The sequence below is a fragment of the Maylandia zebra genome, linkage group LG13 (genome assembly GCF_041146795.1).
Source record: "Maylandia zebra isolate NMK-2024a linkage group LG13, Mzebra_GT3a, whole genome shotgun sequence".
Taxonomy (NCBI): Eukaryota; Metazoa; Chordata; class Actinopteri; order Cichliformes; family Cichlidae; genus Maylandia; species Maylandia zebra.
The window spans coordinates 24,457,831-24,485,531 of NC_135179.1; the positions used below are offsets into that span (position 1 = coordinate 24,457,831).

At 43.7% G+C, this 27,701-nt stretch overlaps 3 protein-coding genes across 4 annotated transcripts in view; 1 reads left to right on the plus strand and 2 right to left on the minus strand.

Annotated features, from left to right (window-relative positions):
* Positions 1-936: 936 nt before the first annotated feature.
* Positions 937-12,797, minus strand: nid1a (nidogen 1a). The gene is made up of 20 exons (XM_012921480.4): positions 12,517-12,797; positions 10,650-10,952; positions 10,346-10,572; positions 9,982-10,271; positions 9,679-9,819; positions 9,243-9,494; positions 8,763-8,963; positions 8,414-8,647; positions 8,082-8,219; positions 7,259-7,387; positions 6,740-6,877; positions 5,490-5,609; positions 4,816-5,037; positions 4,527-4,699; positions 3,920-4,046; positions 3,664-3,835; positions 3,333-3,490; positions 3,128-3,251; positions 2,293-2,405; positions 937-1,736 (listed from the first exon to the last, which is right to left on the minus strand). The coding sequence occupies exons 1-20, from the start codon at positions 12,718-12,720 to the stop codon at positions 1,612-1,614; spliced, it is 3,591 nt and encodes a 1,196-aa protein (XP_012776934.1). The 5' UTR covers positions 12,721-12,797; the 3' UTR covers positions 937-1,611.
* Positions 12,798-17,681: 4,884 nt separating this feature from the next.
* gpr137ba (G protein-coupled receptor 137Ba) lies at positions 17,682-22,298 on the plus strand. The gene is made up of 7 exons (XM_004559732.4): positions 17,682-18,432; positions 19,917-19,966; positions 20,072-20,294; positions 20,846-20,992; positions 21,444-21,572; positions 21,690-21,811; positions 21,904-22,298. The coding sequence occupies exons 1-7, from the start codon at positions 18,052-18,054 to the stop codon at positions 22,010-22,012; spliced, it is 1,161 nt and encodes a 386-aa protein (XP_004559789.1). The 5' UTR covers positions 17,682-18,051; the 3' UTR covers positions 22,013-22,298.
* A 1,273-nt stretch (positions 22,299-23,571) lies between these two features.
* egln1a (egl-9 family hypoxia-inducible factor 1a) overlaps positions 23,572-27,701 on the minus strand; it is a 35,992-nt gene continuing 31,862 nt past the window's right edge. For both annotated transcript variants that reach the window (XM_076891843.1, XM_004559731.5), the window contains 3 exons: positions 25,093-25,229; positions 24,937-25,004; positions 23,572-24,835 (listed from right to left, as the gene is read on the minus strand). In XM_076891843.1, coding sequence (XP_076747958.1) covers positions 24,780-24,835; positions 24,937-25,004; positions 25,093-25,229 — 261 coding nt within the window. In that variant the 3' untranslated portion in view covers positions 23,572-24,779. The remainder of the gene's footprint in view (positions 24,836-24,936; positions 25,005-25,092; positions 25,230-27,701) is intronic.

The window sequence follows — 27,701 nt, forward strand, 5'->3', positions numbered from 1 at the left end:
CTTTTTGATCGTCAGGTCTTTTTAAATTTATAGTAAATAACACACACACACACACACACACACACACACACACACACACACACACACACACACACACAGCCTCAGATTCAAAATATATGAAAAGCTGAAAGGTGTGTTTGTTGTGTTAAAGTATTGTGGAAAGTAAAAGACCACAGTGATTCCATGATCATTAAAATGTATTCAGAATTTGCAAAGTGATGATGATTTCTCTAATAAATCCTGACACAATGATCTCCCCAACTTAAGCTGTCTTTATAGATTAAAAGTATCAGCATATTTAAAATACTGTCTCAATATTTACTTTGTGTCTGATCAATACCAAATTTTGCAGTCTTGCACAGGACTAATGGTCAGACTTTTTTATTGTTAGACAATGACAGTCACTGATAATTTGGATAGAAAAGGACAGAATTTTATTTTGTTTTCCAGTTATGGTCATAGCATTGTTTTGTGAGATCGAAATGACGATTTGTCTCAGAGTCATATCAAGATATACCCCTAAGGCGTTGATGTGAATGGGACAAGTCACTGGAGAGAGACAGTAACGACTGCTGCGACTCGAAGCAGGTTTTCAATCAGGTTTCAAGTCTTTATGATAAAAATATTCCGGGTTTATTAAAAGCCCCCTTAATGCACCACTGACGTACGTGTCTCCCCCCTCCAGCACACAGACTGCGTGGGTGGCAGCTTTTCTTGATCCTTTTTGAGAAAGAAGAAGCATCATCCAAGCAGACGCAAAAAATAAGTCATGTGACAAGAAACACACACACACACACACACACACACACACACACACACACACACACACACACACACACACACACACACACAGCTTGTTAAAAATAAGCCTGTTGCAAGAAATGGTGTATAATGGCACCTGTGTATAAGTCATCTGCGATAAAAGTCGCGCAGAAATTGTTTAAGAATAAACATTTATTACATTTTCATACATATAAATCTGCAAGACAAGTTATTTATTCAACCATGGCAGGTACTGTATATCACAAGGCATCCCCTTTTTGAGGTTATACAATGGCGACACCTACCGCAACAGCACCAGATATGAATATTTGTAATTCACTTACCTAACACAAGGTGTCGCTGTAAAGCAACAAACTCGGGAGCCCACGGTGTCAGAAAATTTTTTATTCCCTCACATTTCTGCTCAGCATCTAGACTCATCCCACCAGCTTCCCCCCCTACCCTGTTCCACAATAACACTTCCATGAGAAAAAGCCCAGGTTCAGTGTGCAGTAGTGCATGAGATGATGTCATTTACCGCTCTGATAAAGTTCACATTAGAATTACGCATTCCTTCGAGCTTCATTCTCAGTTTTTGTGGACTCAGGAAAAAGGTCACCATGGTAGTGCTTCTACTTACAGTTCATTGTGATTTTATAAATGGGAAATGTAACACACACACAAAAAATGTAGGTAACAATAACAGTGAGCAGTAGAAAAAAAAAAGGCACAGTAAGTTCACCTCTGCTTTTCAGAGGCGGTTCTGGTTCTGCAGCAGTTCGAATTTAGTCATGCTGAGGGGCTCCGGATTTAAAACTTGTCCACTCCGGGAGCGCTGGATGTCTCCTTTCAGTACTCTCTCTCGACGCAGCCCACTTGAGCCGCGTTGTCGGGACACTTGCAGGAACGGCCGTTTGGTGTTGCTAAACACAGGTGGGAGCAGCCACCGTTGTTTCCAGAACAGTAGTTTTGTCCTGACAGACGGAGGGGACAAAGGAAACATTTTACAGCAGGCATCGGTGGGAAATAGCCTTTTCACTGCTTGTTATTAATGCACTAAAAACATCCAAAGGAAGCACGCAGCAATCTCCAGATGTTGGAGGCCCCTTTCCCCTGACTCTGCATTCCCTGGCTTTAGCCTTATCTATAAGAGAGGCTGTTGCCTGGTGCCATTAGTCATTCCTTTGCTTGATAATAAATACAAGCTGGAAGAATTCCCCCAGTTGCTTAAAGATTAAGAACTGTACTCGTGTTTTTTTGTTTGTTTGTTTGTTTTGTTTGCAAAGTGCTCTAAAGGATTCTTTAGAGAGCCTGCAGAGGTCACAACTAGGTCAGCCTGGTCCCAAAAAGGAAAAGGAACGCATAATAAGGTTGGCCTCAAAGGTAGCCCCCAAATATACAAGGGTCAAGCAGTTTCTGCATGCGGCTTTAAAGTGGAGCTGAACATCAGGGTTAGATACCGTGCAAAGATTCGCTTCGAGCATGTGAAGAGGGGGAATTGAAGGGGAATGTGCCATCACAACTTCCTACCTGCAGGACACTGGGCATAGGCTGTGGCGATCCCGTATAACCTGGTCCGCTTCTGAGGCTGGAACTCATCTGACTCCCTGCTGGCATAGCGGTCCACTGCAATCACAGCATCCCTGTTGCAAACACAGTCAGCACAGGAGTTCAGAAATCCAGGACTATCTGAGCTTGCGCAATCATCCGTCCGGCCTCCTTATGTTTCCTACAAAGTCTGTCGAGACTGAGTAAGGCCAAAGAGGGGGATGAGGGTAGGTTTCTTAGCCACAACATGACATAGTTTGTGGTAAACTGTTTAAGTGTGCACCACCCACACCACCTCCTCTCAACCTTTCTGCGGCCCTGGCGAGATCACAGGGAGGCCCTGTGGCGGTCACTCGCAGACATCTGGGGCTGAGAAATTGCAAGCAGCTGTCACTTTTCAGGACTCCTCCTCACCTCATGTGCACACTAACACACACACATACTCACACATGCACACACACACAAAGCCCTCCCCTTTTTTTTCTGCAGTCGCTCAGGAATAAATAACTTACAGAGCCGGACACATGTGGAGGAAGCTCCACAATTTCGAGTGTGGGAGCGTCTGAGCCCTGCCACAGAGAATGTAAAGGGGGTTGAGTGTGGGCAGCTTTTTGACCTTTAACCTTCCCTCTCTTTCCTCTGCCTTGACACATTGAATCACAGGTAAAAGTAAAAACCCTGTGTCTTCGGTGCTACAACACCAGTGGTTCTCATTTATAAACAAACTCCAGCTGCAAGAAATATTATTATTATTATTATTTTTTCACGATTTAAAAAGGCAGAGTTTGAAAAAACATTCTTAAAATAAAAATCAAACCTTCGCCAGTCGGTGTAATAGATGTTTTTCCCGAAAGCTGTCATTCCAAAAGGATACTGGATCCTCTCCAAAACCGTACTGCGACTACCCCGACCTGGATCCATGCACTCCATTTTTTGCGTGCCTGCAGGCGAGAGACTATAATTAGTGCTGCTTGCACACAGCAGACACCGTTTCACAGATGAGTCATCCGTCTGAAATCTACCTGCGTCTGCCCAGCAAAGCTGTGAGCTGTGAGGGTCGTAAGTCAAGCCGTTTGGCAGGCCTAGATTGTCTCTAACCAGCACCCGTCTGTTGGATCCATCCATGTAAGATGTCTCAATCTTGGGGGCTTTACGGTTCCAGTCAGCCCAGTATAGGTTACTGTTGGAGGACAGGTGAAGAGTGAGTCTGCTGTGATGTTCAGCAACACTGAATATCAATCTGTTTGTGAATGTTACCTGCTCTTTAAAGTAAATGAGCATCGCAGATTTTCACCGAGAGTGCTGTTTAACTCAAACTATGTTCAATAAACAGGCTGTTAAATCATAACGCACCCATTGGAAGGGTCAGCGATGATGGCTCGTGGGTTGACGAGGTCGGTGTTTATGAGGACACGTCGGTTAGACCCGTCCAGAGACGCCACCTCGATGTGATCCTTAGCGGAATCCGTCCAGAACATTGTTCGACCCAAGTGGTCAATCGCAATCCCTTCTGGGCTTTCCAAACCTGTTAAAACAGTGCATTTTTTCTGTTTTTTTTAACCTCCTCTTTCAAAATGTAGGGGAACCAGTAGCGTGAAGAAAACACTACCTGAACTAATGACAGAAGTGGGCTCTCCCCCCTCGATGTTGGCCTTGCTGATGGAGGGAGACGTGATTTCTGTCCAGTACACCATTTTCTCCACACAGTCGTAGGCTACACCAATGATGACCTTCTCCTGTGGAGCCAAGGAGGGTGTGAGCAAACAACAAACCTTTGAAGTGCAGTTTTCGTCACACAACAACGGTCCAGAACGTGGAGCAGATGTGCTTTTTGGATGGTATCGTCGAGACTTTAAATCCAAACAAACTGAGTCACACAGTGAGGAGCTCAAGCAGCTCAAATCAGTGCAACAAGAAAAGCAGACTGCAACTGTAAAGTTGTCTGACTGATGTTAGCAATTAGCTTGAATGTCACCATGTGCCCCCAGTAAAGTGCAAGCTTTGGATGCGAGAAGCAGATGGGAAAAATCCCAGAGCTGAAGAAAGTTTTAGGACAACAGAGCGCAGTTATTTGTGACTGTTTTCTCATATATTATTTAAATTAAGTAAACAATCCTGACAGGAAATTGTGGCTTTAACTTAAAAATAAGAATAAAACTGCTGCAAAAGCCATATAAAAATTTATGAAATAACTCCTCTCTTAAAGATGAACTTACGGGCAGGTGGAGGACGGGCTTGGCATCGTTCTTTTTCATGTCGTAACCCCCCAGAGGAACGTGCTCTATCCTGCCGCTCTGGGCAAACAGCAGGTGTGTTCCTGGGGTCAGGGCGTCCACATCGGGCCGTGGCCGGGGTCCGACGGGCGGCAGCCCAGTATTGTGGTCGATACCTAATTGAGACGCACACAAATCAGTTCATCAAAACTCCCGAAGTGTTTGTGCTTCCATAGTTTTTGTTTAATGCCACTGTGAGTGACACTGTCACCTCTTTCTGTGATTTACTCACACATTGGTCTGCTGCCAGGCCCGGTGCGAGTCCCCGAGATCTCCTGTCCATTTTGGTCCACGCACCAGCAATGTCCCGTGCTTCCATGGCACTGCATGGGCTCATATTGACCGTTGTTATCACACGTGGGGATGTAAGCGCCAATCGGAGGCCGCGGCCCCCGTGGGCCAGACACACCCAGGACGTTCTCTCTGTGAACCTCACATCGTGTTTTTGGCCTCCCTGAAGAAAAATATGAAAAGAAAGACTCGAAAATTAACAAATACAGCCTGCAACAAACTCCCCGAACTTGTTTCTTTTATCTTTTTGGAGTCTTCTAATTTAAATTTCAGCTACACATAAAATTCACATCCTTCACAAGGCATGACAAATTCCTCGCGCTTTCCAGAAGGGAATGAGAAACAGATTCCAGCTGGCACCAATATACTCTGGCGAGGAATTCATTTTCCAAACACCCCCTCCGGCCTAAACGGCTACAAGGCTGTGAATGAAAATGACCCATTTTGCGAAACAACATCAAACAAAAAACTATTACTCGGCTGTCTGAACTCCAGTGAAGGACCTCCATAACAAACATGTAACTACACAGGCTTTATTTTCAACCCCCAGAATGAATGTGCAGCCAAGCCAGCTAACAAATGTTTAAAGCAGTGCAATTCAGAGAGTTCACCTACCAGGAAGGCACTGGAAACCGTCGCCGCTGTAACCTGGCCTGCACTGGCAGGTAAAGGATCCCTCTGTGTTGTAACACACGGCGTCTGAGTGACACCTGCTTTGCTGACACTCGTCTATGTCTTCAGGCAGATGGATGAGATGATGGTGAGATGGATGGATGGAGGATGAGAGAGCAGAAAAAAATCAAATATGAACATTTTCTGTGTCATTTTATGAGTGGAGATCCATGCAGAAGAGCTTGGGTGAACCTTTGACTTAAACTTTCCTCAAATAGCAGAAAATCAAGCAAAAATGTGGAAAGAATGGAAGGACCCAGACCAGAGAAACCCCTCCAAAAACCCTACACCCAGACCCGGGACCTCTACACATGAAATTCCCATCTGCTTTTAATGTTTCACTCTTCGGTCTCTGTTGGTGTATTTTGCAACCAACCTGACCGCCCACAGTCCTGAGCAGATGGTGTAACAATTCAAATAATTCCTAAGGATGCATTTGGTGAATCAAGTGATTTTGGCCACACTGAACGTAGTCCTTACTTTCAGCAGATTTTTCTTCATGTCCCTCGTTTTTGACCGGTCACACTTAAAGCTGCTTTGATCTTAAGTGCGCCGGACCAGTGAAATTACATGACAAATGTGTAAAATCATTGCCCAGACTGTCCTGTAGTTATAAAATTCAAAGTTTCATTCAGAAAACAAAGCCGTTTTCTGTGAACTCACTGTAAAAAAAACAAAACCATAAATTTCTGTGGTAGATGGTAAAAAAAAACCCAGGAAATTTCCATCATGTAATTGTGTATCTATAGATGACTTTGCTGTAGTATAAAGCGGGGTGGGGGGAATCTTTATCAATAGGAAAAGGTGTAAAACTTAAACAAATATAAATAAAGTGAAGTTATAGTGAGTAAAGTTAAAACTGTGTTTCTAAAACTCCGGGGTGGAGTTTTTGCTGGGCCGATTCTGGCCCCTGGGCCTTATGTTTCACACCCCTGCTTTAGAAGCTCCTACTATTTAATTTAATTGTTTAATTTTATTTCATAAATGGAAGGAACAGGGAAAACTGCAAATCCTTACATGCAGCCAACAAACTTTAAGCCTTTTTTTGTCAGTAAAATTACCTAAAAACTCATTTAATAATAGAAAACACGTAACACTGCTTATTGCAGGTTGGTGAACTATGCAAAAAAGAAAACCCACAAACAAACAAACAATGAAAAAAATTCTGAGAGCATTATGTTTGTCTGCAGTACCTTGGCAGCTTCTACCGTCTCCTGTGAACCCTTGTAGGCAGGTGCAGACGTAGGACGAGCCTCCGGCGTAGCTGCACTGAGCATGGGGTGAGCAGGTATGGGTGCCTGCCTCACAGTGGTCCACGGGTCGATCAACCTCTGAGGAGAAGCAGAACAAGTTCTGGGAAATGCTATCAGCGTGAGAAAAATAATGTGTTGACTGGTTTTGGATAGAGCCGCTTAAGTTGGGGAACAGGGTGAAAAATATGGCGTGAAATTAAGACGAATGAATATACTTTAATATTTATTTAACTGAAATTCAAGTTGGATCCTTTTGGGGCATGCCAGAAAATACTTTACAGCCACCGCGCTGAGCAAATTTAATTTGCTGCTGCTGCTACACGTGTTAATAATCACCACAGACTTTTTCATACAATAATGAATTTTATTACAGGTTATGTTTGCACCTCTACCTCCTTAGAACCAGGTAGGGTTTGCCTGATATGGAATAGCACTTTACAGCACACAAAAGCCACTTACTAATGCAGGTTCTCTGGTCACTACCGAACTGATACCCCTCTTCGCACTCGCAGCGGAAGGTCCCGGGCTGGTTGTTGCAGATAGCGTTAGGGCCGCAGCGTTGAGGATCCTCTCTGCACTCATCGTTGTCTGATAAAAAAAGAAAAAGAAAGAAAAGAGTAGTGATGAGATGCTAAACTGATAACATTTTTTTTTCGTCTGTCTACTGTCTTTTGCTTATCTAATTCAGAGTCACAGAAGAGGCTGGAGCGTATCCCAGCTGTCATAGGATGAGAGGCGGGGTACATCCTGGACAGATCGCCTCTCTGTCCAAGTGCCTTTTTCCTGTTTTTATGTATGTAAAATCCTGGGAAACTTTACGTGTGACGTTGAGTCGTGTAAACAAAATGACTTGATTTAAATAGTCTTGGACTGGGTCAGAGTTTGAGAAGTCTGGTTTGCCAGATAAGTTTTTCATTATAAATGTTTTCGGATCAAAGAAAAGAGCCTGATTAGATTTATAATAATACTTTTATGATAGCATCTGTCTGAAATTCTTCCTTCCTCTTCCTGTTTGGTCTCTAATGCAAAAGATTCGGTTGTATAGAGGTTGAAATAGCTCTGTTAACCTGGTCTCTGAGTCGGAAATGCTTTGTTTATCCTATGGGACTCCCCCTGCTAATTGTATGATTGTGCCGTTCCCTAGTCAGGAAGGAAGGCTTTAGAAAATCTGGGTTGATTTTAATGATGAGTTTGAAAGATATGGAAACAGTTAGATTTTTTCCAAAAGCAGAAAATAAACTCTAACTGCTCTTTGTTACACGATTAAATATGCAGTTCTTACCATAACATGCGCGTCCATCGCCGCTGAAACCAGCAGCACATTGGCAAGTGAACGTTGCTCCCTCTCCGACTTTGCAAACAGCATTCGTGTCACATCCGTGTCTTCCGGTTAAGCATGGGTTGTGCTCCGGCTGCCCTCCTGAAAAGGAAAGGTGAATTTTATTTCTAAACAGGTTTTGTTTTGGGTTTTTGAAGCAAAACATACCTATTTTTACCATTTAACAATAGCAACAAAAAGCCTGTCTGGCAAAAATAATCTCTCTGTCAGGACGTTGTTCCTGAGGAAGGAAGTGAGCTCAAACCAAAGGCAGGAAAACGAATACGTCTTCTCACCATTGATGTCCCCGATCTTGCTGGTCAGGGCGAACCGGATGAGTTGTTGTGCAGGATCGTAAATGGCAAAAATGTGGTCCACGCTTAGCATCTGTGTAGGTTTCATGTCTCTCAAAGTCTCGCTATGATAGCAGCCGTTGAAGGAGATTGTCTCACGCCACTGATATCTCCTGGTTTCCCTGGATCCATCCTGCAGAGTCACTACGTAGTCCCGAGTGGACGACGAGGTGATCACTGAAAGGCAAGATGGACACGTTAGAAACGCTCACCTTTTTTCACTTCTTTTATGTCTCGCTCAAAATCAGAAAAGGTGGTGAAATATTGTTTCTCTGTTCAAGTCATGTCTCACAGTTGTTGTTGTACTGGTAGATCTCAGAATACGGGTCGAGCTTTATGGTGGAGCCAAGAGGCACCTCGGCCACCCGGCCCTCCAGGTTGGTGCTCACAATCAGGTGGTCGTGCTCATCGATGCCTTTAAACTCTTGCCTGATGTTCAGCTTTTCATTCCCTGGCATAAAGGTCACCTCAGCCTGCCGAGTGAACTCCCCCCCTGTGGAGGCCAGAGAGGAGGATGTTAACTCTAATACTGGCCCGGGATGAACTTTGTCTCGTGGCCTTCTGTTACAGCTGAGGTAATGCGAGTGGAATTCAGGGAGACAGTGCAGAAGACTGCAGCTGTATGCAAGCTGTGTTTGCAGCAGCGCAAACAGCTTGTTTACAGAAATTTATGCTTCCCACTAGTTTTTTTTTAAACCCTGTAAAAACTACAAGGCAAGCTACTGAATATCACATCATGAGATATCTTCATTGCAGCGTTGTTCTCACTCACCGATGATGCTGAAGCCGTTCTTGAAGCCTGGGTGCTCCAGAGCAAACGCCCACCCAATCACACCGCTAATTGACACCAGGGGCTCCAGCGAGGGCCCAACAGTCTCCGGGAGGTCACTGATGGCGACGTAGGCTCGACCCTCATTCGCAACAATGTAAGAATGGAGGTCGATGTTGGCGAACTCCACCGGAGAAGGAGACCTGCCCACAAACACTCTTCCGTGTACTTTGCCGTTCACCCTCTGTGGCTTTCCTGCAAAATCCCCCAAAGAAAACAAAACAAAAACACAGCCACCCCACTGAAGTTACTCACCGAGACGTGCAAACCCACTTCCCTTAAAATGAATTTCATCCAAGAACAGCTAAGATTTCTTCTAATGTTTCCACATCAACTAGCTAATAAAAAACGTCATATTTAAACGCTTTTCTGCGTGTACCTTCTGCCACACACTGTATCCCGTTGCCATAGAAGCCAGAGATGCAATGGCAGCAGTATCCGTTGGCATAGTCCCTGCATTCACCAAACTTGGAGCATTTATTTCTGTTGTTTGCACAGCTGCCAAGGTTGTACGAGAACACTGAAAACATGGGGAACGGTAAGAATACCATGACTGGAACAGCTGATAAGACAAGTACAATAAACATTTATATACAACATGCTCTCACTCTCAAAATACACTGTGATAGACAGCATGGCTCAGGAAGCAGAGCTGCAGACAAGCTAGACATCATAAACTCACCATCTACATTTATAATTGGATCATCCACCTCCACCACCTCCGGGTTCTGTGGTTGGAACTGAACTGGGTGGACTTCAGTCTGTTCCTGCAGATAAGGAGGGTAGGCTACCACCGGTCTGTCAGGGTACAACGGCCTCCTTGCAGCGCTGGACTCCTCATAAGCGTCAACATCTTCTTGTGGTGGAGCCTCAGTGGGCAGCTCAGGGACCTCACCTGGAGCCACGTTGCTAAAAAAGGGAGAAGTCCCAATCTCGTACACCCATACACCCCTCAGGCCAGAGTTCGTCTCCCTGTGGGGGGAAAAGTTTAGATTCTGGGCAGAAAACATGTCTTCAAGAACCGTCATTGTTACCGTCTGACTTACTCTGCTAAAGCTCTAACGGACTGCTCGTCATCAGTGGTGGTGCGGTAGTATGGTCCCTTGATGGAACTGAAGAAACCCCGGACTAAACCCTTACTGAAACCAGCATGCATGATTACATTAGTGTCTCCCACAAGCATGGAGGAAAACTTTATCCCATCCCTTGGATAGAGGACAATAGCGTATGACGTGGTCTCCAGAGATGCAATAACCAGCTGGAAGGTGTTTCTCTGAGAAACAAAACATTATAGACTCTGTCAGTGATCACATCCACTTTAGATTACTTGAATAACTATGTGACACTCACCTTCTTGATGCCGCTGTCTCCTCTGCTCTCAAGTCCATGGGTGGTGACATCAACCCAGGTGACCACCACAGCATGGGTGGGATTGATTTCGTCATCTTCAGGGAAAGCCCTGTTGATGTGCTCAGCAGCGCGGCGTAGAATATCAGGACTGGAGTCCTCTCGGAAGAAAACTTTCCCCACACCATCGCTCGTGTGCAGGTCTCCTTGCAGAGCTGCAATCATGCCAAATTTTGGGGGCATTTTGCCAAGATACGTCAGCTCGCTTTCTGGCTCTTTTGTGGCGACGAACCCATTGGTATTAATCTGAAACGAAAAGCTAAAATCATTAATCCAGAAGACAGAAACTGAAATGAAATCCCTGCGATGTTGTACACAGTTTTATTCTTGACACAACTTGAACTGTTTCACAGGGGATACAATCTGACCCACTTTGATCTTCATTGCAGTAATGATTTGAGTCGGCAGCTATGTCCCACTACTGTGCTAATGAACAAACAAGATGCTATTTAACGCAGTCTTTACACACTTGCAGTGGGAACACATGCAAGGCTCGTAAAAAAGAAAGAAAAAAGCGCTCGTGTGAAGAAAACATGCCCAGACACACACTGGACATGGGGGCTCCTTCACTTCCTGACCAAAGGAAAAAACAAAAGGTTTCCTGTCCTTGCCCCCGATGAGTAGCCCCAGAGAGCCTAAAGATTGCGCACTAAATGTCATTACAGAAACTTCCTGCCAAAATGGAGGGTAGATCTGGGAAAATGATCAGTGATCCTATTTACAGAGGTGCTGCAGATAGAGAGCTCTAAGGTTAGTGGTTAACATGTAAGTGCTCAGTAAAAAATGGATCATACTCATGAAGGGTGAGAAGAATCATCCCCCCCACCCCAGGGCAGAGACAGTTCAGGGCAGACCGTCTCAGAGATGAAAACAAAACTCTTGAGGGCATCTTGACTGCAGCGCAGAAATATGTTTGTGGTGGGTAATGGAAGGTTAACCTGGAGGCAGTCAGCAGACTAATTGGTGAACGCTGCATTCATGTGTTTCATTTAAGCTTCAGACTCATGTGTTAATCACGTTAATCATTGTCTCTGCACGATCTCCATTTAAGGAGATCGTGCAGAGACAGCCTCCACTGGGTTGAGACTGGACAGGCTACTGTGGAATGAATGGCAAGCTTTACTAAAGAAGAAACTTTCATTTTAAGAGCTTGAATGCTTGGTAGAAACATCTTTATGCATAAAACATCAGCAAAGCTTTGACGAATGCATCTGTTAGTGTAATCACTGCGTCATGGCACAGTTTACTCATGCAGCACTGAAACAGAGATGTAGCACTTTTCTTTGAAACCAGAACTGCGGGAATAAAGGGCTGTTTGTCCGTTCCACACAATGGTGCGGCTTTTAAAAACACTACAGGCCAACAGTTAATATTCTAGCAAATCATACAGTTTTACATGATTTACTGCATTTATTCCAGAAACAAACCTCCCAGTGACCACTCTGTAAAGTTCTCTGTCTCATCACTGGGTGTTTTTAGGATGGATTGCAAAATAAGGTTTGGTATTTGGTATCGGCAGTAAAATGATAACCCCGAGGGAAACAAAGAAATGCCTGGGCACATGCTTTCGACATGATACAGTCGCATCTGCATATAAGAAATCCAGTATTTACAAATACTCCACAGACAAGAAAAAAGTCATACGCTGCTGGAACTCCGTTGTCCAACTTCCAGGAACTGTTTAAATTCACTCCATTTCTGGCTAACGCGCAATTGCGCAAGAACTACGGACGTTTGATGACCAGTAAAGCCAACGCAAGTGCATTAATGTTAATAATAATAATCATCAAAATGTTAAGAATTAACTTACAAAGATGCTGAGGAAAGTGCCATCATAAAACAACACCGGTTTGCTCAGATCCAGTCGGTACGTCTGATCATTCCCTGGCTCCAGTAACTGGTCTCTTGCGCTCGGACCAAAAGGAAAAAGCTCGTCTCGACTTATGCTCTTTACCGAGACCACAAATCCGAGAAAACTCAGACAAGCAATCCAGCCTTTCTCCTTCCAACCCATGGTCCGTCTTTCAGAGGGAGCTAAGCAGTCTTGCGTTAAAGGCGCGAGTGATACATCCAACCCAGTAGTTGTAGAAAGAGTTGTGGGCGGTCACTAACTCACAGAGGAGTTTCAGTGAGAGGTAGCCCAAACTTTGCTTTCATTAATGTTCCTGAAACAAATGGTATGGTGCTGTTGTTGTTGTTTTCTTTTTATAATGGCATGCACTTTGACTGAGTCAAATTAAACTCTGAGAAGAGCTAAGGTCATTTGCAGATCCTTTATTTAAAATTCTTCAAACGGATTATTGCAGTGTTGCCAATACAGTAGAAAACAGACAGCTATGTGCAGATTATAAGTGGTTTTAATAGAAGGGCCACTGTCTCTGGAGGGACAACACTGAAGCTGTATTTGCAGGTTTGGACATAGGCCAGCAGGCCATCAGAGCATGGACCAGTAACCGGCAACAGAGCCCCATGCCCGGTTTGACTGAAACATTATGTAAAGGACAATATCACAAAGCACTGTACCATACACTAATCATTTGAGGCATGTGCTGAGGCTATCAGACTCATCTCCAGTTGGGATAATGAGAGTCATGCCGGTACAGTAATATGCTTCAACTTGGAGCTGTTTTTGAGATGCTTAGTGAACCGTCCAACTCTTCGGTCCACAGTGCTCTGACAGTTGGTATTCACGGTCCCCCACAAAGGGTTTTTGCAAATGTTTACCATCACTCCAAAATGCAGACTCATCCACTGCTGTAGCTCTTAAAGTATCTTCAATGACAAATTACCTCCAAGACCTAGAATGATTTCCAAAGTATCTGATATGTTTAGACAATGTTTCTGTGGTTTTCTCATAAATACCACCAGGAGGAGATTTCTTTAAACAAGACAGTGATTTATGAAGCTGCCTAATGTTGTGATAAAACACCCAACATTAACTTCTTTTTCAAACCTGCTGAGACTGTGTAAATGAAATATTTCTTCTGTTCCTCTGAGCTGCAAAATAGTTGCATATTTAATCATCTGGGAATTTACCCAGCTGTATTTATTTATTTAGAAAGAGATCTTGACCCCCCCCCCCCCCCCCCCCCCCCAATGTTCAGCACAAAGTTAGGCCGATGATCAAGCATTAGTAATAACTGGCAATGAGTCTTTTCGAGTATGAACGGCCTGTTTAAGGTCACGTCAAAGCATCTCAATCTGATGTAAGTCCAGACTTTGACTAGGCCACTCAAAAACCTCCCCCTTTTTAAAAATCCAGTCGAAGGTGGACTTGTTGATTTATGAACTCTGAACTTAACTGACACAAGTGAGATCTGCAGTTCTTTAGATGTTGTCCTCTGTGCTTTTGTAACCTCCTGAATGGATCATTAAAGGGTTATTGCAATAATTTTGATAGGCTGGCCTTTCCTGGGAATGTTCAAGATGCCGTTCCAAGGTTTTTCCATTTGTAGATAATGGCTCCTACTGTGCTTCACTGAAGTCCCAAAACCTTAGAAATTATACTTCCAAAGGGATCTCAGATGTTGAGATCTCTTAGTCTACACACACACACACACACACACACACACACACACACACACACACACACACACACACACACACACACACACACACACGAAATGTTTAAAAGATGAAATGTTTGATGATCTGAAACATTTAAGTGTAACAAATATGCAAAAAAAGAAGAAATCAGGAAGAGAGCACATACTTTTTCACAGCACCGAACATGCTGTGGTTCCAAAATCAGCAAGTCAGTATCCCCCAATGTCTTTCTGTTTTTCTACAGCTAAAAGGCGCCACCTCGTGGTCACTTTGTGGGATTTCCATTTGTGGTTTCTAAATGCCTACCCCACAGATTCACATGGCTTCAAAATTAATCTGCATACACCATATTTAAATAACATAGTGCACTTGTATTTCCTTAACACAGATTTAGATTGTTATATATGGGCTGCAGAGAATGTTATTCATAACAGCACATTGTTTGTAGGAAATAAAATGGATCTCTCTGCGTTTGAATGATGAGACACAATGGACCCTTGTTGGGATATTTACATCAGAGCTGGTGATGCCATTAGGTCTGACTCGTTACTGTCTGAGCGAGTCTGCTTTCTCTTACCAAGTTGCCTAGGAACCAGCAGGCTGGTGTTTGATGTGTCTATAACAGGACGCTGTGGCCTGATAATCAGACTGAAGTGCCATTTCATTATCACTCCAATACTGTTACAGATGAAACCAGAGATGCAGGCAATATGAAGGGCTGCAGGCAGGCTGAAGTAATTCTGAGTGAACAAAGAAACCGATATATACCATGTACAAAGAGGTTTTATGCTATCTGTATAGACTGACAGTACACAGCCACAACAGTGAAACCACTGACTGGTCAGTTTACTGCAATGTTCTGCTGGGAAATGCCTTGAGTCCTGGCATTCATGTGGATGTTACTTTGACACTTACCACCCACCTAAACTTTGGAATGGACTAAGACATCCATCCACACCTCCCACTCCATGTCAGAGCAATGGTATCCCCCAACAGCAGAACAGTTCATCCCAGCACTCTGTACAAACTACACTGACCTGGCCTAATTAAGACATACCGTAATTAAGCCTCTTGTCGAATTATTCATCTTTGAAGTAAAAATCTATGCATTTATGTTCGCATTTACACAGGCCAAACACAAAATCACATATCTCTGATATTGGAGAGTACCAACCTGTGGTTTCACAGCCAAGGCGGAGGTACTGTAGCTGACGGCATCCTGTTTGGTGTCTGGCTGGCACTGTCCCCGTGTGCTAAAAGATTAATGGATCACAGTGACCTCCATCCTTGACATTCTTCGTGTTCACATGCCCTGGTCTTGTGAAACCAAAACCTTGCTGCTAGGATATTTACCATAACAAACAAACGTCCCTTAGATTTCTGTGCACATTGGATAAATAACCGATTGGGTCATAAACTGAATTATGTGACTTGCGGTTGGAATTACAGGGAAATGTTACATTTGATTTCATTTTCATTTTTAAAACACAAAAAGTGTTTTATTTGTGACCAGGTGGACTATTCAATGTATGAAAACTATATGAGGTCTTCTGAAACTCAGGATGTAGTTTAAAATGTGGCAGAAAATAATCCTGATGATGTCATGAAAGCCATGGGACTTACTTTTTTAAATGAAAAAGCTACATCGCAAGATGTATCTGTGAAGTTCTAAAAATGTGGGTGTTTTCCAGGCAGGAAAGGTCAAATGAAGAACCGATCTGCTTCATCAAAGCTGTAGCATTCAGTATTTTTGGATCATGACTCATAACAGGAACTAAAAGTCAGGAAACGATCGCCTCTGTAGGATTAGTTCAAACATTTGTTGACCATTTAAAAGTTTGTCTTTCGCCAAGGTTGGCTGTTTCTTTATGATAATTTAACTGTATAAACAGTGTCTTTATACCATAAAGTCAACCTATCATACTTTTTTCTTATTTTGTGTCATCAACATACTCTTACAGTGCTGCATATTCATATTAAACATGGAAAAAGTCTTCTCAGAGAGTCAAAACCTCAGGTTTCAACTGCTCAGACAGACTTTTCTGCTCTGGGATCTAGATCATGTTCAGTATTACACCCTTTATTTAAACAGGATGTCCCCCTTTGATCAAGAAAGAATGTACATAGAAATAGAAAGACACATTATACATAGTTGAGGAAAAGTATGCATGAGAATGATTTCAGATTCATAAATAGATCATTTTGAAATGTTCTGGTAACATCAGAAAATGTAGCTCCATGTTTATTTATTTCTGTATTTGTTGGAGCTCATTCCAGTTACAGGCAGTAAGGTTTCTAAATCCAGTTTTTTGAAGTTCAGTGTGGATAAGAGGCAAAGCTAATGTTAGAAAGTCCTGTGACCTGACGCATTAAAGTGATGTCCTGAAAGAGGCAAACACCTCTGACTGTGAGCACAGCACCGGCGGTTCAAACCGAAAAAAAAAATCATTACTTTATTGACCTCATTCAATTCTTGTGTCCTTTTTGTAAATTAAATTTTTGCCCTGTTTTACGATTGGCTTGTCAGTCATCTGTAAGGACCTTTGGACTGCAATAATCTATTAAATATACAAATTCATTCTGATTAACTGTAATTTGAAATGAGATAACCTCGAAAGTCTGAGGCTCTGTCTTGTAAAGAGGACAAGTGCCAGACGCTAAATAAAAATAACATTTTCCTCCTTTTTGTATGCAAATGTATCTCATTAAGAATAATTAATTCATTAATTACCGTATAATAAGTCTTTAAACTTCATAAACATTTTAAACCGTAATGTTGATCTGGGATTTACACGTTCTCGTTCAAAACATGAGGTTATTACAGTAAGTAAAACTAGATGCGAATAAAATAAATAAATAAATCGAGTAAAAAGCTTCAGTTTTAATATTTGTTAATTTGGTTAAATTTATTCTCAGAACTTACCTGATGAGGCTTTGGCGGACATGTTCATTACATTGTTTCAGTATAATACCTTTCCAGATTTTCCTGAATCTTAACCCTGACACATTCTCTCCATACATTAACAGGAATTCAATAAAGGAAACAACTAATACTGAAACTAATAAACCGAAGTAAAAATATTTTTTACGTACTAAAAACTAAACTGAAACTAAAAAATTATAAAACGTCAAAAACTAGTTACTTTCCACCCTGGAAAGGAACTGAAACTAAACTGAGTAAAAAATAAATACATTTCAAAAAGTCAAAATGAAAGAAAAATAAAAACTGATTAAGGATCCTGACTTTTGTCATTAAACTGTGTGAACCGGAAGGGCAGCTCCCCCTGCGTGATTAATTACACTCTTTATTTCACTCATCTTGATGAACTGAAGGTAAACACATGTAAACTCTCCCGGGATCTGCGCTGCGGTGGGAAACCCCTCCGCGGGGTTAAAGGTACGGCGACTTGCGTCAGCTGATGCGTCGCGTAAACGAGTGAGCAGAACGGAGCGGATGGGGGCGCTGGAGGAGGCTGGTCCTCTCTCGGAGCTCCTGCTTGCAACTCTGAGCGGCTTCCTGCTCTCTCTCCTGACAAACGGCTCATTCTCATCGCTGATCACGTGCTTCGCTCTCCGGATCGGCTGCAGGAAGTTGGACTTGCTGCGTTTTTTCCCTCCTCGCTCGTCTTGACAGCCTTGTTTTCTCCTCCCCCTTTCTCCTGTTTTCCCTCTGGCTTCCATCTCTCTCTTCAGCCGGCCGTGAGAGAGAGACAAGAGCCGACAAGCTGGCTCCGTGAAGCCGCAGGAGCTGGCGGTGATCACCCCCCCTCCTTCTCACCCCGGACACAGAGAGCAGGTCATGGAGGCTCTGGCGGAGGAGAAGGGGCTCTGGGCGTCGGACGACTCGCAGCCCCTGCCTACTTTGAGCCCGGCCGTGCCACCCTACGTCACTTTGGGCCTGACGGTGGTCTACACCGTCTTTTACTCTCTCCTCTTCATCTTCATCTACATCCAGCTCTGGCTGGTCCTGCGGTACCGACACAAGCGCTTCAGCTACCAGACCGTGTTCCTGTTTCTGTGCCTGCTGTGGTCGGCGCTGCGCACCGTGCTTTTCTCCTTCTACTTCAAGAACTTTGTCACGGCCAACACTCTGGGACCCTTTCCCTTCTGGCTGCTCTATTGCTTCCCCGTTTGCCTGCAGTTCTTCACGCTCTGCCTCATGAACCTGTACTTTGCGCAGGTGAGTTGCTCAGATGTTATTTTTCTTTTTCGTGTGCCAGCACAGTGTTTGATTAATGAGGGAAGTCTATGTCTGGGCTAAAAAAAATTGTGTCACACCCCAGCTGGTTTATAAACCAGTTAGTCCAACATCCAACTTGCAGTGTGATAATGAACTAGCAAACAAACTAAATGTGGGGCAAAGAGTAGATTTGAGTGGGATAATGTGGAAATGCTGAGAGCTGCTTTAAAACACTGATGTATGTGATTGTTCTGTGTATTCTACTGTCATGGATGGGAGGACGGGGAGAAAGGTGGACCACCTGGTCACTCTAGGTATAGCCTCCAGCCAGTCAAGGCAGATCGCTGCCCCTCTGTGAGCCTGATTCTGTTGGAGGTTTCTTCCTGTTAAAAGGGAGTTCTTCATTCCCACTGTCACCAGGTGCTTGCTCACAGAAGGTCATCTGATTGTTGGGGTTGTCATAGTACTATTGTTGGGACTTTACCTTCCACTCTAAAGCACCTTGAGGAGACTGTTGTTGTGATTTGGTGCTATATAAATAAAATTCATTTGCATTGAACAAGTTGGCCAGTTTAAACACATTTTAATAATATGGTAAATGACCTGTATTTGTATAGCGCTTTACTAGTCCCTAAGGACCCCAAAGCGCTTTACACATCCAGTCATCACACACAGGTGATGGCAAGCTACATTGTAGCCTCAGCCACCCTGGGGCGCACTGACAGAGGCGAGGCTGCCGGACACTGGTGCCACCGGTCCCTCTGACCACCCCTTTCAACGGGTGAAATGTCTTGCCCAAGGACACAACGACCGAGACTGTCCAAGCTGGGCCTCGAACCGGCAACCTTCCGATTACAAGGCGAACTCCCAACTCTTGAGCCACAATTGCCCCCTATGGACCTAATATAGGTCCATAAACCTCATGTCATAATTTTCTTATGCCCACCCACTATGGCTGGATGGATGGCTCTATTTATTTTTTAATTTTTCAGGATTTTGAATTTTAGAGAGGCATTGTCAGGATACAGGCCATGACCCCGGGCTTGACATGCCACTGTAACGGTGATTCATATAGGAAGTAAGTCGTCCACTGAATATTACCTGTTGCTCTCAGTGCAACAGACTCCCATTCACATCAGGTGCAAAAGTGGGATGCAGTGAATCATTCCTTCAACTGCTTACATAATCCAGATACAAAATAATAGCTCCTCTGGCCTCTGCCTGAAGCCTATTTTTAGCGTAAATCCTATTGCGCTTGATGTGAGTCACAGTTGCGAACGAGAAGCAAGGCTCAAAGCTTCTGAGGCCCTGCGCTGTGTGACCATTGCATATCCGAAGTTCAGCTCTAAATAGTTTTACAGCCTGGAGGTTCCTGTTTAATCAGAGTGTCTTGTGCGTTTCGGAGAGCAAGAACAGAGAAGTGAAAGCAGTCTGACACAAGGCCATTGCTCATTTGAATGAAACTGTTTGTTTCCTTTTCACAGGTTATTTTTAAGGCAAAGTCCAAATATGCACCGGAGCTTTTGAAGTACAGGTAAGACCAGCTGGTGGACTTAAATAAAATAAAGAGTCTTATTCTTTTTAATAGTAATTTTTGGGGTTAATAAATCTTTGCCTGTTTTTGTTTCCTCACCACCAGGCTGCCACTGTATCTCACCTTCCTGTTCATCAGCCTGGTGTTTTTAGTTGTCAATCTGGTGTGCGCCCTGCTGGTGAGGATGTCCTCTGCAGAAGCCCACACCATCGTGCTGGTGAGGGTCGCGATCAACGACACGCTCTTCGTCCTGTGCGCCATCTCGCTGGCCTTGTGTCTTTACAAGATCGCCAAGATGTCGCTGGCCAACATTTACCTGGAGTCCAAGGTGAGATGTCCTGCAACTCAAAGTCAGGCAGGATTGGTGCGGTGTAGACTTCCTGAACACTGCCACTTACGACTGATTTAACAGCCGGTGCGTCACTAGCATCAAAAGGTATTGTGCACCCTTGTATGAAGAGTCACTTCTGCACATAATTTGTGCTTGCCACGTAGAGATAGTTCCCTAGCAACTGGGCGTCGTTCTTGTGCGTGACAAATTGTGCTGCGGTGCATACGAAAGCTTAAGGTTCGATACGGTGTGGACATGCTTCTTGTGTCCCAATCACACCTTAATTAAAGATACAGAAATTTCTCCTGTGCATGAAGGAAGTCTGTTTTCCAAGTTTTGAGCATGCTGATGCAAAAAACCCAGCAGCACAGTTTCATGAAACTTAGTGGAGTGGTGAGGCGTGGAAAGGGGAAGCACATAATATTTTTAGTGACGATCTAGAGCACTTTCTTTAAGCCATTTCTTGACGTCTCACCAGTTTGTCTTATTTTCAGCCTAACATGAATTCACGAGTCATTCTATTTTGTTTTGTTTTTTTTAAACTGAAGGGGACATCAGTGTGCCAGGTGACGATTATAGGAGCCATCGTCATCCTTCTGTACGCATCCAGGGCCTGCTACAATCTGGTGGTGTTGGCACTCTCAAACAAGAGTATTAACTCCTTTGACTATGACTGGTACAACGTTTCAGACCAGGTGAATCACTGGGGGAGGGGGTCACGATGGTTCATGTTAAGTTTGAGTGCATTTGTCCGAAAATGTCATTTGGTTTCCTGTCTAACTGGATAAACTGGATAAGAGGAATGATTGCTCTCTATAGTAAATCGATACCTCACAAAGAGACTGTAGGAAGTGTGGAAACAAGGGGAAGCAGCTATGCTAGCTCAGACCGGCCCATCTAAAGCTTACTTTTTTGTTTCTTTGCTCTGCTGCAAATATGTAACAAAAAGTGGGTTTTAGTGCAAGTTCTAGAGAAATCAGTCTGTTTTCCAGCTCCTTTAAATATTTTATCTCTTATCTCTTAAAAGCCAATTAGCTGTGTTTTGACTGTTCAGACTAGCTGGTCAGAATTTAGCAAGACTTGCATGTGTCCCCTTTTTGCTCTCATGTTATTCTAAAATGCATGCGTCAATTTTTTTTCTTTCAGGCAGACCTACAGTCGACTCTGGGCGACACCGGCTACATCGTCTTCGGAGTGATCTTGTTCGTGTGGGAGCTGCTCCCCACATCTCTTGTCGTTTTCTTCTTCAGAGTTCGACAGCCTAAACTGGACAGGGTGAGCCAGCAGTTACCTTAAACCAGTCAGGAACCCTCCTTGAGATCACAGGTTTATAAGGAGGACAGTTACCTTTGAGTGTTTGCGCTGATGCCTTCTGTTTGTCTTGTACCGCAGAGCGGCACTGGGCTTCCTGGTCACATCTTCTCCTCTAGGGCCTATTTCTTTGACAACCCGCGGCGTTACGACAGTGACGATGACCTAGCGTGGAGCATAATGCCCCAAAACATCCAAGCCAGGTAAGCGTGCCACAACCTGTTCCCTGGAAACTGCTGCACAGGAAAAAAATGTTCATGAGATGCTTCAAGTGTTTTGATTTTTGACTTTCTAGTCTCGCCGCCGACAGTTATGAGTGGGGGAGCCAAAGCGGCGGCATCGGCGCCTACATCGGCGATGACAGTTGCAACTTCACTCCTCCAGAGGAGCTCAGCCACTACTGACAGAAGGCCATGATGACTTCCTCGGACCTGTGGCTTTGTTTTTGTTTTTTTAAATTGTAAAGTTTTGCACACTGACTGACCGACCAAGGCACACTGGGATCAAAGTGCCCTTCAGACTACAAACATCCAATTTTCTATTTTGTCTAAAGAACTAATAGACTTTTGTTGCCAGTATGTATACAGACCCAGTAAAGGGACGTGATTTTGCACACACTTTGTACAAAGCCTGATCTGCTTGTAAAGGTTTATATTGAATATTACTTAATATATATCCTGATCTCTGTAATATGTCCTGTATTTCTGTTTTATGTAACATCTATGAACAAGTTTCATTTTTTCCATACAGATTTGTTTCTATAGAGAAGATATTCATTTAGTTCATATTAAAAAACAAAAAAGAAAAATAATGTACAAATGAAGTTTAGTTTTAATATCACACCAGAATAGTTTCTATGTGGATCACGTACAGCTTTGGCAGCTACAGATTCTCATCTTTTTGTACAAAAAATGTGCAGAGACTGTGTGGAGACTTCTGTAGCACCTGGAGTCATCTATGACATTAACACATGAGGAGTATGTCTTTTCCTTTTAGGAATCTAGTAATTCTCAGTACATAAATGTCAGTGCCTTGAGCTAGATAAGCACAAGAAACTAACGGTAAAGATACTTAACTTCAACAGTCTTGCTAGAAAGCAGAAAGAGATGGCTTTCCTCTCCAGCTTCTATTAATGAAACACTCAAAGGAGAACTCACAAGGGTTTGTGGTCACTTAGGAACAGAAAATCAAAAAAACAAGATTAGGTACTGATGACTAAACTCTCTTTAGGGAGTGATCCATTTTCTTTGAACACCTGACAACGAGGACTTGTCCTCTCTGCTATTGGAAGCGTGGAGGGTCATCTTCAAAGATCTGAAGCCTTCTCCAAAGACTAAAGAGTGAATAGAAACTGTGTCTGGCAGGTGATTTAAAAGAACCTCAACATTGTGTCAAATTGTCCTACAGTAAATGAGATTTCAGCGCAGCATCTGCAGATGACTAGAAAAAACTGGATAGCTGAGATAACCACATTGATGAAAACCAAATAGAGCTTGCTAGAAGAATAACCTCATTTCCCCCATGACAAGATGATGGCGCAGATGTTACAGTTTGTGGTTGCTTCACTGCCTCTGAAATTTGGCAGCGTGCAGTTGTGGGTTTCACAATGGAAAAAAAGCCAGTTACTACTATTCAAATCTAATCTATCTGTACTTAATGCGATGGAGCATTTTAATTTCTGTCCTTTTAAACTGCAACTCCAATATCACAAATTTTAGCTGTCACCTTTACTCATGGCAAATCTTCAAACCCTACATAACACAAATAGGTTTAGGTGAACCCATGACGACTGTTACATAATGATCATGCTCCGTGACTAATAACAGCTTCTGCAGCCCTGACACATTTTCCCATTGAGCTGTGATGAAAAGGAGAGCACTTCTGAGCACAGACACGTCAGCTCTTCTCTAGAACGTAACTGCGTAAAATAACTAAAAACCAAAAAGAGCACAAAGACAGCATATCAATTGTTGAAACTGAGAAATTTTTATTTTTATTTCCAAAAATAGATGCTCATTTCAATTTGAAGCCAGCAACGCATCTACGGACAAAAAACTTCCAAACAAACAAACAAACAAAAAAAGATGCAGTACAGCAAGTTTCCTGCAGGGAGCAGCATAGATCTTTGTACTGTATATGGTGCAACCAGGACTGCACATAAAAACAGAGTCCTTTTCAAGGATACTGTCTAAGCATGTGTCTTGCAAACTTGATGTTGAGTCCGATAATTCATGTTAAGCCTGAATAATGTGAGGAAAAACTGCATAAGACTGTTTGACATCGGAAGATGACGATTTGCAATAAAACCAAATCTGAAAAGTGCTTTTAGCAACACAGTTCATGCCTTTTTAAAAAAAAGTTTTTTTTGGGGGGGGGGGGGGGGGGGGGGCTTGCACCTTGCTTAGAGAGTTCAAATACTGCTTAGTCCAGACATACTGGATTAAAACAAATTAGACACGCTTTAAAAATATTTGCTCATGCAGCGTGTGGAAGGTTGGTATGCGTAAATAAACTGACTCAGAAATCACGTTTCAGGTAGCCTTAAGATGCATTTCTGCGCATATTCACATTGCAACGCTGAAAATACAAATGATCAGTCAGCGCGAGTTCATGTATCCTCCATTAGCATCTACTGCGCTGCAGAAGAACTTAAACTAAGACGTTCTGACGGGAATCTGAATTTTAGATCATTTCTGAAATGACTGCAAACATAAGCACATACAGTAGCTTATTATAACAGCTGATTCATTGTGAAAAGCATAACACATGACAAATTTGCAGAACACTGTACCTTTAAAAAATAAACAGCAAAAAAAAGAAAAAAAAAGATGAAGACTTGCTCTGAGCTTAATACCTGTTCAAAGCAAATGGCTGAAAATGTCAGTTGTAACATAAGCTTCCTTCACCAGAGGTGAAAGAAAATAGAGCAAAAACAACATACTATCCCTTTCAGTACAATGTTATGACATTCAAGTTCCGCTGGGTCGCAGAGGTTGGCTGAAAATGAACAGAAATCACCAGATTTTTGTCTGTTTTTTCTCTCTCCATAAGCACAGATCTTCCACCCACTCATACTAATGGCAGTTAAAACACACACTCGCACGCTCACTATAGGCCACATTCTTAGGACAGAGCACTTAATGGCTGTTTGCAGGGGAACTGTGCATCCCACTAGCTGGGATCTGACGATTTGTTGAGATCAACTTTTACTCCTTTATCCCCCGCACCTGCACGCAAGGGAAACAAACACACAAGAGATGACGTAAGACATCACAAAGGGGTTGATACCCAGAAGCAAAGACTGTGCAGTTGATACGCTAAATCCTACCTGTTAAGTACTTTTCTTTAGCTCTGGCTCGCTCGTCTGCGTCAAAATACCACACAGTGATGGCATACCTGTGAAGATGGAACGGGAGCAGTGAGCCTCCCGTAAAAGAGAACGAGACTGTCTGAGCATGTGCAGCGGACACACTTAGACACTGACCTTGTGGCGTAAGCGGGCTGAACCTCGTGAGGGTTCCGTCTGTCCGACCAGAACAAAAGCAGACGGTCAAATTTTGGCTCTATGTCGGCAAACTGGGCCTTTCCCTCTGGGAAGATTCGAAGAAGGCCTCCATGTTCCTGGAAGAGCAGAACACGAATAAACAACCCCATTATGTATACAAATCAGGACAAAGCAATAGCAGGAAGGTAAAGCGAGACAGTAGGAAGCAAACATATGTGAAGCTTCTGCAGTGATCACATCTCTGGACTTAATCTTCATCGCTGACAGGTAACTATTCAGAGACAGGAGGCCCCCACAATAAACACATGTACTACTCATAAAACAGACACTTAAAAACTTCTTAAGTTATCAACGTGGAACGATAGTGTCGAAGGAAAAGGGCTGTCCAACTCCAAGGGCAAGGAGGAAAGCTCAGGATAGGAAGCAGCAGCGGGGGACGGCTTTCCTGTGGAGGGATAGGAAGAATAACCCACAGGAAAACTGCTGTGGCTGGATAAAGGAGCTGGGGAGTGAAAAAGCAGATTGCTGCAAGCGTGCTGCTTAAACTCTCACACAGCTGATATGATAGCCCTCTCTTCACACGCAAACTGGCACAGTATAAAGGCTCACACCCTAATGTAATGCTATTCCCATGTACAGTGAATGAGGGGGAATGCCAATGGTGTGACCAAACTAAATAAAGCACAATAGCGACAAAGAAGATGAGAGAAATGGTTTTCCCCTGCAATTTGAGTCAACGAGCTCAGGGACCACTCATTTTAACAGCAGTTTAACTCCATGTATGTGATTTTAATTTAATTCTATCTATACAGCGCCAAACCACAGCAACAGTTGCTTCAACGCACTTTATATTCTAAGGTAAAGACCCTACAATAATGGAGAGAAAACCACAACAATCCGTCAACGTCCATGACACCCTAATTGCGAAAGTGGGAAGGAAAATCTCCAGTTTAACAGGAAGTACTTTCAGAACCAGGCTCAGGGAGGGGCAGCCACCTGGCCTGACCATTATTATGCAGGCCTGCAGATGAGGTTGTATGGATTAACCCAACCAGGATTACCCTTTGCCTAAAGGGCACGACCTCCTGACCCACATGGAGCTGAACTGAACATGCTGAATGCAGCAAATGCTAGCATGGCTATAGACTCTTAGGCTATCCTCAAATACAGAATCAGGGTTGGAGTCCATCCTGTAGTTCAGCCAGTCAGTAAAGTCATGTAAGTAGAAAAAAAGCCCAAGACATGATTGGAATTAATATTCAATAGTTAGCTGTGCTCTGGATCACTAGTGCAACTCTTTATTATTGATTACAGCTAATTACATCAACAGATTGCCACAAACTATTGTCCTTATGCTCAATAGTTCAGATCTGGCGTTTGGAATTATTTTGGTTTTCATGTGACGTATGACCCTGAAGGTAAGCGCGTCATGGACTAAAGTAAAACAGTATGTTGGATGTGCCACGCAATGCTCAATTACATGGGTGGGAACTAGTATGTTAACGCAGTTAGCTCATTAATGTGTTGGCCGTCTAGCCCCACGCACGGAGATTTGCCGTGTTGTGGCGTTAACGTCATTTCAACGAGATTAACGTTGACAGCACTAGTGGGAACACAACGAATATGACTACACGGTTACACCGACATCATCCTAGCGCAAAGACAAGTGGAAGCAGACAAAAACAACAAGCATGCATGCTACAAACTTTACCCGAGTCATTTAGACAGCCGTTAGCACATGATTCTCCTTATGGGGACCTGATATGTTTAATATTGTGGCGAGCTCAGACAAGGTGGAGACGGAGGTGTCGTTTGGTCTTGCTTCCCGTGAGCTAGCCAAGGAGCACAGCCGTTTATTGACATCTGCAGAAAAACACTGCCGCTAGCTAACTGCTCAGCGCGACAACCACACAGCAACAACAACGACACACAGGGCGCCCTCTGACCCCGGAAGGACACACCGTCGCAGCGAGAGGGCGTCACCCGTCACTATGGCAACATAAACAAAACATAACTGTACAAACAGAACCCCGAACAGCCCTGACCCGCTACATAGTCCCCACCTAAGGGGTCAGTCGTCCCCGACGACCCCATTACCCCACACAAAGTCCTGCAAATGTCCGGGTGCCTTCTTTTGGCGCACCGGTCGGTCACGACCGGCGGGGGAAAGTCACTCGGGTCAGAACATGGAGTGCCACCATCATCCCACTTCTGACACCAATGTGGCGAGCTCAGACAACGAGGAGACGGAGGTGTCGTTTGGTCTTGCTTCCCGTGAGCTAGCCAGGGAGCACAGCCGTTTATTGACATCTGCAGAAGAACACTGCCGCTAGATAACTGCTCAGCGCGGCAACCGCACAGCAACAACAACAACACACGGGGCGCCCTCTGACCCCGGAAGGACACACCGTCGCAGCGAGAGGGCGTCACCCGTCACTATGGCAACATAAACAAAATATAACTGTACAAACAGAACCCCGAACAGCCCTGACCCGCTACAATCCGGTTGTTCAGTGATGACGCGACGAATCCTACTTCCGGGTCTAAAGTAGTCTGCGTTTAATATGGCTTTTGTGTTGTTAACATGT

Bases quoted from the DNA above. Each gene is read 5' to 3' on its own strand.
- nid1a (XM_012921480.4), bottom strand. From the start codon at position 12,720: ATGGGTTGGAAGGAGAAAGGCTGGATTGCTTGTCTGAGTTTTCTCGGA. The intron at 8,220-8,413 runs GTGAGAAGACGT...TTTCCTTTTCAG, and splicing joins CAAGATCGGGGACATCAATG to GAGGGCAGCCGGAGCACAAC. The intron at 1,737-2,292 runs GTAGGAAGTTGT...TCCGTCTGTCAG, and splicing joins CTATGCCCAGTGTCCTGCAG to GACAAAACTACTGTTCTGGA.
- gpr137ba (XM_004559732.4), top strand. From the start codon at position 18,052: ATGGAGGCTCTGGCGGAGGAGAAGGGGCTCTGGGCGTCGGACGACTCG. The intron at 19,967-20,071 runs GTAAGACCAGCT...CCTCACCACCAG, and splicing joins CCGGAGCTTTTGAAGTACAG to GCTGCCACTGTATCTCACCT. The intron at 21,573-21,689 runs GTGAGCCAGCAG...CTTGTACCGCAG, and splicing joins GACAGCCTAAACTGGACAGG to AGCGGCACTGGGCTTCCTGG.